Genomic DNA, 13,037 nt, shown 5'->3' with positions numbered 1-13,037 from the left:
TCTCAAATTAGTCTTTGAACATGTAAAGGCCCTGAAAACCTATATTCTCAGTCAGACTGTCACTGTGAGTGGGTCCTATACAACTCTCTGCCAAAGTTGGAACAGTGTTGGTTATTTCAGATGTGTTTGTGTTTTTGTTTGTGCTCTTCTCACTGTTTTGAAATGAGGTGATGTCACATACTTCTGTGCAACAATCATGATTAAGCAACATTTAAAACAAACCCACGAGACGAGAGTTGAGACAATAGCCCGAATTTTTGAGTGTTCTCTTAATAAATAATATCTGACAATGTTTTTTTGCCAAACTTTGATTTCTGTTTATTTAGTCATAAATACTTAAAGGTACCGTGTGGAGTTTTTGATTGGACACACATGCATTCACACTAGCACATCGGTGACACGATACACATTCCAGCCAATGATTTCACATTATTCTACTGATATACTCTGGCCAAGAAACATAGCAATCAACCAAGGAAGGGAAGAAGAAGATTGGTAACAAGTAAACATAGACGTAAACAATGCAGGCTTCAAGATGATCCAAAAAGATCAGCTTTGTAAAGGTTTTATGAGAGAGGAAATGCATTCAACATGTTTTTTTGTTTTTGTTAGAGCTTAAGGACACAATGTGTTTTGGTGAGTAACACTTGTAAACTTTGTTTACAGGAAAACTCCACAGGGCACCATTAATGTTATAAAGTGATACTTAAAATTTGAAACCAGGCTTTCACAGGCTTTAAAGCTATTCAATATATAGCAATAATATATATTCAATTATGTGTTAACAAGCCATTTCACTATAACAACTGTATTTTTGTGAACAATGCATTGGTTACAAAGAGCCAGTGTCAGCTAGCAGTCATCAACATCTCATTTTACTCTTGTTTGATTTTAAGCTGCTCACAACACAACACTGCGGCACTCTGAGGTATTTACAAACACTACGTTCCTTATTTTGTGTGTCACACACGTATACATCCAGGCCGGTGATTTGCACAGCACTGTTCATACTTTAGTTGCACACTGAAGCTTTTTTTTTTTGCCCCTCCTCCTCTTCCTCCTCCTCTCTTCCCTCTGAATGGCTCTCAGTGGCGGAGGAGAGCAGCGGCAGTGAGGCAGCGCTGGGCCTGAAGGGCACTTTTCAGCCTGGCCAGACACACTCGGGCCTTGCTGCTTGGCTGCGCAACATGGGTCACCGCCTTACATTAGGAGGACCCTGCCAAAGTCAGCCAAGCGGAGCCCTGCAACATACCTGAAAATGAATGAACAAAGTCGATGCTCCACTGCCTGCTGCAACAAAACAAGCATGTTTTACTGTCGGATTCTGTTTATCATATCATGTAATATCAACATGAAATATTTATGACATCACAAAGGTGTTTTTAGCTAGATATCTATCACTGGATGGATTTTTATTGCCACAAATCTTTAAGCACATTATCTAAGCACTAATTTTAACAAATGAAAGGGCTGGCCAATAGTTTTGATTAGTGTACCTTATATCTTGGCACAGCATGGAAATGAAATGGTCTCCTGTGGAGCCAGTGGGGGCTCTTGCTGAGGTCAGAAGGGGAGACTAAAGCAGACCTCTTGTGTCAGCCACTATTATTTATTTGGAGTTCAGGCTCTATCCATCACCGTGTTGTCACTCTGTACCGTTTCCCTGCTTGTAAGGCAGCAGCCACATCTCCCAGCTTCTCCTCTGCATCCCACCTTTACAGTCCAATGATCGACGTTTCATGAGAGGCACCTCAAGGTGGGGCTAAATGGTCTTATATTCCCAATCATGTCGCGTAGGCGGAGTCTGACTCTCATGCTCCTTGCTACGCCGCTGCCTGCCCAGCCTGTACTGTACATGACAAAAGCAGGAGGATGGAGTGAGTGAAATAAATCCACACTTCTTATATCTCACAGCCACTTTTTTGTAATTTGGCAGGAAGAGGGGTTTTTGGATCACTGCGCCACATTACATGAAATCGTGTCCTAGTTCATGTTAGTAGTAGAAACCAGCAGCCTATCTCTTTTTTTTTTACGCACACCCTACTCCAGTGAAGGCAGCAGCAGTTCAGATCAGATTTCACATTCAGCTCCGACCAGCTGAGAGAGAGAGAGCCAGAGAGCAGGAGGTCCGTTTCTCCGCTTTCCCACCTCCGATTCCCCCTCTCTGTTTGGCCAGCAGCGCCAGTAAAAAAAAAAAAAAAAAAGCCCCTGCGAGGAAGAACCGGGTGCGCGGCGCAAATATTAAAGCACCGCCGGGATTTTTTCCCCTCCTTTTTTTTCTTTTATGTATTTTTGCAGGATTTCAGCAGCGAGAGCGCCACAGAGAATTAGATAGAGGGAAGAAGAGATGGACGAGCAGCCGAGGTTGATGCACTCTCACACGGGGGTAGGCATGGCAGGGCACCCCGGCCTGCCGCAGCATATGCAGGAAGGCACCGGAGGAACGGACGGCGACGGAAGAAAACAGGACATTGGAGACATTTTACAGCAAATTATGACCATCACAGATCAAAGTCTGGACGAAGCCCAAGCCAGGTAAAAGCTGTGCGCCGATTCAGCCTCATCTTCCGCTGTCAGGAGGAGGAGGAGGCGGCAAACTAGGACCAATTAAAAAAGAAAGCAAAAAGAAAAATTTAAAAAATATATTTAAAAATTAAATTTACAATGCAGTGCAATGTAGATGAAACTATAAATGTTACGCGCCTTGTGCAGCCTTGTACAAAACTGTGGAGAACAACGTTGGCATGCCTGCAAATCATAGTTTACTTCACATTCAAATAACTCAACATCCGAGCTCCTTAAAGAGAAGATAAAAGTGTTTGAATATGGCGTTTATTACAGTTACATGCCAACGTGTCGCTCACTTTCATCTTAACACCTTAATACAGTCACGCTCCATTTATTGGTCAACGCAAATATATTTGCGATTTTATTCTCTACATATGAAATGTAATTACTGAGTAACAGTCCACACTGTATGAACAAACGCAGTCGAACTTTCTTACTTATGATACATAATTCAAGATTTCATCCATATTGTGTTATCCACATTAAAATGTCAAAAAATTAAACATTTAAATGTTAAGTTTTTTAATGTAGTTGGTCAAAAAAGCATTTTATATCTATTATATAATATGATAACAGGAGAGTACATAAATAATAAATAAAGGTCTTCATCAGTAACTATGCATACAGGTATAATGGATATAGGTTACAACAAAGAAGCTGCAGCACGTGTATATATACAGGTGTTTATTAAGTAGCTGTAATATTTGTGCCTGTAATTGCACTGCAACATGTAATCAAACAAATACAAATTCAAACAATGTAAGGTAACCTTGTTGTCCAGTAATTTCAGAGCTTGAAAACATTTTTAGTGGTTTGCTCATGAAGCCACTTTTCTGTTTCAGGAAACACGCTCTGAACTGTCACAGAATGAAGCCAGCTCTTTTCAATGTCTTGTGTGAAATCAAAGAAAAAACGGGTAAGTTCCTATTTATTCTGTGCTCTAATAAGACGACCTAAACCACAACAACAAACACTGTACCGCTGTTGTCTTCATGCTTGCAAGACATACCGTAAGTCTCTTTAAGCAGGTAGGATAGATACAATCGTACACACAGTATTTTTCACTAAAAGAACATAAAAAAAAATTCCAGAGAGGCACAGCAGCAGCTCTGTGTGGGCTATTTTATCATCAGAGGGTAAATTGCTATTCAGGCTAAAATTCACATTGGACAACCTGATCAGTCACAACACAATTCACCATATAAATTTCACTGACATGTAAGACATGTGTTTCCTCCTGTAGCCATAAAGTCTGCGCGTTTTAACTATTTTTAGGAACAGTGGACAATTACCTCAAGCAGTCCTTATCAATTATTGTGTCAAAATATGAAAGAGGGGTTTTTTTATGCTATTGTGGAATAATAGAGAGTATTGAGCAAAATTGTCAAAAGCATGTTCATGTCTCCCCTTGTGAGTTAACTGTCAAGTCTGGTGAGCACGTCTCTTTCTATTCTGTATTGTGTGTCTATTAAAGCAGTTGTGAGAGAGCGTGTCAGCAGAATAATTGCTAGGAGAGAAATAACGTAACATAGGAGGCGTAAGTCATGTTTCCAAATCATTTTCCTGGTGACATTTTTGAAATTGGCACAGATAGAATTCAGTGCACTTCAGACTGATAGCGTGCATCTCATCTTTTATTTTCCTGTCTTCACACAGATGTGCTATAGGACTCTTCAAAACTTACACAGCTGAGATATTGAGTTGCCAAAGCATGGCAGTTTACCGCGAGAGGCGGTGCTTTCTGTATGTTTCACACTTATTAGTGCATGAAATCAAATGGAATGGATGGAGGATGAAGAAGATATTGTTTTCATTGTCTCCAAAGTTGCTCTTGCTCATACTTGACCTTTGTGGCGGTGATGACTGGCGCTGTTTATATTGTTTCTTGTGTGTGCGATCCCGACCCTCGCCTGGTGCTTTCATCGATGTTTTCATTGAGGTTTTCATTGAAGTTCACCTCGCTGCCTACCCCCAAGCCCGGCAGTTTATCTTGAATTGGCCACTGCCTCAGGAGAGAGCAGGGGGCCTTTTGAAGCCTGCTGGCTCGCTCTTCTTTTTTGTTGTCTTGGTAGGTTTTTGGAGGGGGAGTGACACAGTTATGCATAGTGTTTTACTCCCTGGCGCTTCTCGGAGTTCATCCAAAGTTCGGCTCTGCTGAGAGTACAAAGTAACTTGGACCTCTTCCTGCCTGCACACCCATTCTTCTCTCTTTCAGCTGGCAACCTAATACAAGGTGCAGCTTATGGAGCTTTACACAAGAGATATGGTGCTTGTCTTGTTGTAGACTTCAATTTTTATCCAGTTAGCTTTGTTGTAAGGTTAAGTGAGAAACCTTTGACATTTACTGCAATTTATAGTGCTTCTCTAATTCAGTTTATTTGGATGTTTAACTAAACATATTTTTATACTCTTAATACTATAAGTCCTCTCTTTGCTTTTGTGCACTTGCTGTCATGGCATAAAAATCATCACGATCACTACACAGTAATTGTGCCTCAAACACTGTTTCATCTTTACCAATCTCAACACCTCGGCAGTACTGTCAGGTTTAGAGTAAATAAAAGATGGAGTGTTAAAAAGATCCATGTCGACATAGCAAACCTGTCAGAAAAGTGTTTCTTTTACCTGCACGAAAGAAAACACATAATGCAGTGTCCTGTTTTCACTTCCTGCTTCTTGAGGTTCGCTCATCAAATAGAGAACATACTGTATGACTGGAGTTGCACATGGACTTGATTATCAATTGTTTTCAATATTTTTTTAAAAATATTTTCCTCCTCCTCAGAGCTCAAGATGTTGTGAAGTTTACTGCCACTGGCTAGTTGGTACACACCTCGATTTAACTGGTGATATTATGAACTAGTATTTTTTTGATTACGTCTCAAATAAAGATGCCAGTTCTGTACTGAACATCAATATTAAATGACTGAAAATTTTTAGAAGTTGCCGCTTGTTGCTCCCTCTGGTGGCTTTGTCTCCTTTACAAATTGAGTTAAAACATACTTCAACTAGCTGACGAGGGTTATTAAATGTTTGACACTTCTTTCATTTTTAATCGTATTGTATTGTATTTCAACTTCAGTATTGGTTTAAGTTTTCGTAATGAAATTATACTTTAGTTGTGATAGCCTGGGTAAAGCTGAGTAAATGTTATTTTACTTTTCTAATGTATTACAGTTGGCAGTGTATTAATGAAAGAAGGTTTTATTTCTGTATACACGACCTATTGGCCTTGATGGAAAGCTGAAAATGAATAAAATCATGACTTGGGAGAATTAGTTTGAGTGACTTACACCCAATTATTATTTTTACATACAACTTTAGCTGTTATTTATTTTTCTGTTTCACAAAATGCCTCATTTTCTTTTTGTGCTATAACAGCTTTAGTAACTCCTCGAAGCTGTAGTTGTGCCACTGTAACTTTGTCCCAAGTACCATCTCAGTGTAGACAGTGTGTATCCACAGAGCTGCTGCTTGCATGTGTATATTTTCCATCCCTGGCTGTCCCTGGAGCAGCTGACAGCACCTGCAGGACACAATGCCAGTGTTGATCTAGGGCCTGAACTTCTGACCTACTCTGTGTATTTTTACTGGGATGAAGTGAGGGATGGCCAACAGAAATATTGTGCAGTATAAACAAGCACAATGGTACAGCGACACCCGGGAGGAAAGGAGAAGGAAGGAACACTTAATTTAAACCAATGCCTCGATTTTTTTTTTCTTTTTTTCTTTTTTTTTTTGACAGATTGGCTTAGTTTTCACACAGTTTCATTCCAGGCATATTTTGGTTGTCTTTTTTACATCAAAGGAATTCTGTTTTTCAGACGCTGCGCACAACTCTGTGTGTGTGTGTGAGTGTGTGTGTGGCATAGTGCATTCCCAAGAAGAGATGAAGCATAAAAATATATTGAATCATATTAATTATATTACTTTATGTGTCCAAAATGTGGAGCAAAGGTAAAAACAGCTGTAGTTTTGGTTTGTCTGTGTTACCGTACAGCCTAGCAACGCTGGTGTAATCTATTAGGAGAGGTTCTCACAGAGACTTTCCAAAAGTATATCCAAACAATTTGACTCTGCTGCTATTAGGCCATGATATCAAATAATATGACACAGCTTCATCTAAATATTCTCACTCTCTACTTATCCGTTTATCTATAAGAACTGATATTTTTAAGGTGGACTGTTTTCTTTGAGTTTTCACCATCAGTTTTTTATGATTGATGAAAAGGCCTCTTTAGATAAGCAAATGCTTGACAAACTGATTTGGAAAATGAGCTGCCTTGACCTCTGTAAACACTTCACCAACATCATAAATCTCTAGCAGTGTCAAACAAAACCAATCCTTGACTGAGCTGCTCAGTAAATGTACTACTCTGACTTGCTGTTTAATTTTTTTCCTCTCAACCTCAACAAAAGGCCAGCTTTCTTGTGGCCTGTGTTTGTATAGTGTAAGGTTTCAAGCCTAGGGGATCCTCCATTTATAAAAATGACTAGCCGAGTGATGTAATGTTATTTTTTGAAGGGTGAAAATAGGGTGTTTTACAGAGGGCAGCCGAGTAGTGTTTGACAGGATGAAATGAGCCAGAGGTCTGATTATGGAAGGTGCATAGAAGCCTACACTAAATTGACTTGTCAGTCCATTCAGATGTTTGGCATCTGCCTTTTTGTATTACAGAGGCTGAACTGAGCTCAGTCCTGCACGTCACTGAATAAACACTTTGAAGCAGACTGGTTTGATTTCAACTTTAACTTTAATACAGTCTAGTAGTTGGGGCTTTGGTCTGTTGGACAGACAAAACAAGACATTTGAAGATGACCCCTTGGGCTCTGGGAACTTTTGATTGCCATTCACATTTATATAGAGCTGAAACAATTAGTCAATTAGTCAGTCAACAGAAAATTAATCTGCTATTAATTTGATTTTTTTTTTTTTTTTTAGCAAAAATGCCAAACATTCACTTCTTCCAGCTCAGACAAAACAAGACATTTGAAGACATCACCCAGGGCTTTTGGAAACCGTGATGGGTACTTTTCACTATTTGCTGATATTTTATAGAGCAAACAATTAATAGAGAAAACGATAGGCAGACTAATCAATAAAGACAATAATTGTTAGTTTCAGCCCCACATATATAGATTAAGACTAGGCAATTAATGTGTTAATGGAAAAAATCATTGACAGATTAATCAAGATTGAAAACAATCAAGTAGGGTGCAGCCATCCATTATCAGTATCAAGATTCAAGATTCCTTAATTGTTACATCCCATTATACAAGTACAGTACAAGATTAAAATTCTTGGGTTTCGTCTCCTTTCCATTGCAGTAGTAAAAAATACAATACGATAAAAATATAAATAATATGAATAATGTATAGTGTGTGTAAAATGCTGTGTTTGTGTGCAAAAAATAGTACTAGAAAAGTAGTACTAAAAAATACAATAAAATAAAGATATAAATAATATAAATAATGTATAATGTGTGTAAAATGCTGTGTGTGTGTGTGTGTGTGTGTGTGTGTGTGTGTGTGTGTGTGTGTGTGTGTGTGTACTAAAATAGTACTAGAAAAGTAGTACTAAAAAATACAATAAAATATAAATATAAATAATATAAATAATGTATAGTGTGTGTCAGTTGTGTGTGTTGGTCCTGCCTTAATAAATGTGCATATATATATATATATATATGTAGTTGTTTGCATGTTTTTGTATGTTTCTGTATGCACAGCTACGTCTGTGTGTGTGCGTGTGTGTGTGTGTGTGTGTGTGTGTGTGTGTGTGCGTGTGTGTGTGTGTGTGTGTGTCACAGACAGACAGGCAACAGGCCGTTAGTGTCCATTATTCATAAACCTGGTTGCTTGGTGGAAAAAACTGCTTGGTGGAAAAAAGCCTGCTGGTCCGGGCCTTGAGGCTGTGGTACCACTTGCCAAACGGCAGCAGCTGAAACAGTCCGTGGTTGTGGTAGCTGGGGTCTTTGATAATCCTGTGGGCTTTACTGACACACCGTCCATTGTGAATGTCCTGGATGGAGGGAAGCTCACATCCACTGGTGCTCTGGGCTGTCTGCACGACCCTCTGCAGTGCTTTGTGGTTGAGGGCAGTGCAGTTCCTATACCAGGCAGTGATGCATCTAGTCAGGATGCTCTTGGTTGGGGTTTGGCATGGAGCCCAAGACCCGTAGGATGTTGGGCCCCATGCCAAACTTGAAAGAGGCATTGCTGTGCCTTTTTCACCACATGGCCAGTGTGCTCGTCCCAGGTGAGGTCCTTGGTGATGTGAATGCCGAGGAGCTTAAAGCTGCTGGCTCTCTAGACCCGTTGATGGCGAGGGAGTCCAGCCTCTCTCCTCTCCTCCTGTCGTCCACAATCAGCTCCTTGGTCTCATCGACGTTGAGCGAGAGGTTGTTCTCCTGGTACCATTGTGTCAGGTTGTTGACCTCTGTCCAGTAGGCCGTATTGTTGCTGTCATGTCATTGGCAAACTTAATTACTAAGTTGGAACTGTGCATGGCCACACAGTCATAGGTGTACAGAAAATAGAGGAGGGGGCTCAGGACACAGCCCTGGGGGGCTCCTGTGTTGAGGTGCAAAGGTGCTGGAGCCCATCCTCACCACCTGGTGTTGACCCGACAGGAAGTCCAGGATCCAGCTGCACAGGCTGGGGTTGAGTTCTAGGACCCTAAGCTTGGTGTCGAGTCGGGAGGGGACCATGGTGTTGAATGCTGAACTGTACGAACAGCATCCTCACATAAGAATTCCTCTTCTCCAGGTGGGTGAGGACGGTGTGGAGTGTTGTGGCTTAGTATCATCTGTGGATCTGTTTTGTCGGTAAGCAAATCGGTGAGGGTCCAGGGTGTGCTACAGATTAAGTCTTTAACATGCTTCTCAAAGCATTTGCTCCCTATGGGAGTGAGGGCAACAGGATGCCAGTCATTTAAACATGTTACCTTGCTTTTTTCGGTACCAGAACAATGGTGGATAACTTGAAGCTGGAAGGGACCACACGCATGGAAAGGGAGAGGTTGAATATGTCCTTGAACACACCAGCTAGTTACGCTGTGCACGCTCTCATCCCCCAAACTGGGATGCCATCTGGCCAGGCCACTTTGTGAACGCTGATGCGCTTGAACAACTTGTGCATGCCATGACCAGAGCGTTGGTCGTGTTGGCGGTGGGGGGGTTTTCTCCGGGAGGTTGGTGTTAACAACCTCCAAACGGGCGTAAAAACTATTCAGCTTTGTCCAGGAGAGAGGCAGCGACGTTAGCTGCACAGCTGGGTCACCCTTTAAAGTCCAATATTGTGTGTAGTCCCTGTCTCATGCTACGTTAGTCATGACCACTTGATCACTGTTGAGGTTGTAACTGGCTTTTTTCCCTCCGCTATCTCTTCGGAGGCGAAGGCAGTGTCACATGCAGTGAGGGCAGCTCGTACAGTACTTTTTATCCATGGTTTCTGGTTAGGATACACCTGGACTGTTTTTGTGGGGACAATATCCTTTATTCCACTTCCTTTGACTAATTCTGCGTACTTGATATAGTCATCTAATGAATCACGGAACATCTCCCAGTCCACGTGATCAAAACAGTCCTGTAATACAGCATCTAATTGGTCAGACCAGCGGTAGATCATCTTCACAATGGGTGCTGTTTGCTTCAGTTTCTGCCTACAGGCTGGCATGAGCAGGATGGAGGAATGATCCGATTTGCCAAACGGAGGAGAGGTTTGAAGACATTGCAGAATGGAGAGTAGCAGTGATTTAGTAAACTATCTCCCCGTGTGTTTACATCAATGTGGTGAAATTATTTTGGTAATACTTTCCTCAGAGACTCTTGGTTGAAGTCCCCAACCACAATGAAAGTGGCCTCTAGGTGCATGTTTTCCATGTTGCTGCTTTTCCCATACATTTTCTTGAGTTCCTGGTCCATGTTGGCTTGTGGCGAGATGTACACAGCTGTCCCAACAATAGCTGGGAACTCCCTAAGCAGCCAGAATGGCCAAAACAGGAGCGTGAGATATTCTAGGTCTGGGGAGCAGAACGGCTTGAGGGAATGAATGTTGAGGGAATGAATGTTCCAAGGGTCACACCAAGCATTGTTGACGACGAAACATACACCCCCTCCCTTGCCTTTCCCAGAGAGTTCTCTCGACCGGTCCACACGAAACACAGAGAACTGCGAGGGTACGATGCCGTAGTCTGGTATCTCTTCCGACAACCAAGTCTCTGTACGGCAGATGATGTTACAATCCCTTGTTTCCTGCTGGAAGGGGATCCTTGTTCTCAAGTGCACAGCTTGTTATCCAGGGATTGTTCGTTGGCTAGCAGAATGCTGGGAAGTGGGAGTCGGCTGGCACGACACCTCAGCCTCACTGGCATCCCGGCTCTTCTTGCCTTCAGCCATGCCTCTGACACGTTCATGGTAACACTGCTGTGGTCTTTGGGTCCTCAGCTTTTCGAGTGAGCAGGGGGTCCCAGTGGAGAAAGTAGCTAGCTACTTTAGAGGTGAAAATAATGCAAAGAAAGTAAAATAAGCAAAGATTTGTGAGGTCAGTGAGGTGCGCAAAACAAAGTGGCTATATTCAGTACCATCTTGTTAAATATATTGAAAAATAGTTGAATATCAATGAATCTGACGATTCTTTTCTCAATTTACTGAATAATTTTTTGGGTTAGGGTTAGGAAAGTAGTGAAAGATAACAATTTTTCACTCTTGACGTTTTCATACGGCTTGCCAACCATAAGTCTAAAACCCAAAGACATCAAATTTACTATTGCATAAGAGAAGGAAAGCATCAAAACCTCACAATTTAGAAGCTGGAACGAGGAAATGTTTGGTAATTATGGTTGGAAAATGACTGAAACAATTTATTAATTATCAGAATGATTAATTTTCCGTTGATTGACTAATCCATTCATCAACTAATTGTTTCAGCTCTAATTATTAGTTGCAGCACTTATCTGGTGATACAAGTATGGGACTTCTTTCCTATCTGTATTCAAGCGTGGTCTTTCAATTTGAGAGCATGATTTATTGATTTCACATTAAGATTTTGTAATTTTTTTTAACCCTCAAACCCTGCCCTCGCACTGAAATAGTCCCTGCTTGCGCTTAGATTTGCTTTGCTTCTGCTCAAACTGTATGCTTGCACACAAGGATATTGTTGCTCGCACAGATTTCCTGCTCCAGCTTCAGCCCTTTTCCTCACACTCAGGCTGCTTCTGTGTGCTCGTGAAACGTCTGCTCTCAGATTTCTCCTCTGCTTTCTGATTTTTTGTGCAATAACTGACAAAATTTCTCAACCAATAGAATGTCAGGTGTAGTGTTGACCGATAAAATGATCCCCTACGTCCCTTACTTCTTAGAGCGTCCTGTATGGGTGGTTACTCTTTAATCGCATTCATCCACTCCCACCCTCCAGGGCTTTATTAAATGTACTTCCCTTGCTTTCTTGTACGACTTTTGGAATCAAGGACACAAGCGCACAGAAGCAGCCTGAATGCGAAGAGAAGGGCTGAAGCTGGAGCAGGAAATCTGTGCAAGCAACAATATATGTGAGTGCAAGCATACAGTTTGAGCAGAAGCAGAACAAATCTAAGCGCGAGCAGGGACTATTGGAGTTTGAGGGAAAGCATTACAAAATCTGAATGTGAAATCAATAGCTCATGCCCTCAAATTGAAAGACCAAACTCTTCAATAAAGATTGGAAAAATACCTGCATAATACAGAACAAAAAGAAATTTTTTCCACATTTTCAGGATAGCTAATTGGTGCTAATCACTATTAAAAAGGCATCTTAAGGAATATCCATAATAACTAATTTGTAGGGCTTGTTCATAGTCAGTGTAAGTGTAAACCAGCAGGCAGTGACAGTGAATGTTACCTTCGATGTACAGTAGATGTCTGCTCTGATAGCGAGCGTTGTGTCACGGGGCTGTGCCTCTCTCGGCGGACAGAGAGACGACTCTTTAATACGTGCTGCTTTTGTCTCCCTCTTATCCTTCCTCTTCATTGCTGATACAGCAGCATTGAGGGGGAGAGAAATGCCAAGCTCGCCACCACAGCTGTTTCCCCAATCTCTCTGCTTAATCATCCACCGAGAAAGAGGAAGAGCTAAAGTCTAATTCTGCTCAGAGGATGTAGACAAGTGGGGAAAAATGTGTTTTGATTAACCAGCATAAGGCTTGTACTGAGTTTTTATTTTTTTACTGTATTTGATGCAGAATCCTAATCACAGAATCATGAGTGAGTGACAGCATTGTAAATGGTGAGTTAATACCATTACAGTATAGAACAATGTGGTTACATTATACATTATGCAAATTGTCAGTCACCTAATTGATACATGTTAATCATATTAAGGAGCTTAATTATAGGAATCTTACTGTGCTGCGTTTGTTAATTAACACTGACATCACATGTACCAGGAAAGTGATCTATTTTTTTTTCCAGAAGTTTCTCTACCATGATAGT

At 41.2% G+C, this 13,037-nt stretch overlaps 1 protein-coding gene across 3 annotated transcripts in view; it reads left to right on the top strand.

Moving 5' to 3' along the window:
- The first annotated feature begins 1,856 nt into the window (after positions 1 to 1,856).
- LOC121900498 (pre-B-cell leukemia transcription factor 1) overlaps positions 1,857 to 13,037 on the top strand; it is a 65,516-nt gene continuing 54,335 nt past the window's right edge. The window contains exons 1-2 of one of the 3 annotated variants that reach the window (XM_042416899.1): positions 1,857 to 2,535; positions 3,411 to 3,484. In XM_042416899.1, the coding sequence (XP_042272833.1) occupies positions 2,348 to 2,535; positions 3,411 to 3,484 (262 nt within the window). In that variant the 5' untranslated portion in view covers positions 1,857 to 2,347. The remainder of the gene's footprint in view (positions 2,536 to 3,410; positions 3,485 to 13,037) is intronic. The other 2 variants (XM_042416898.1, XM_042416900.1) reach the window with 2 other exon arrangements.

The sequence above is a fragment of the Thunnus maccoyii genome, chromosome 7 (assembly GCF_910596095.1).
Source record: "Thunnus maccoyii chromosome 7, fThuMac1.1, whole genome shotgun sequence".
In the NCBI taxonomy this organism is placed as follows: Eukaryota; Metazoa; Chordata; class Actinopteri; order Scombriformes; family Scombridae; genus Thunnus; species Thunnus maccoyii.
The sequence above is the reverse complement of the archived record's forward strand: the minus strand, read 5'-3'. Positions and strand labels throughout refer to the sequence as shown.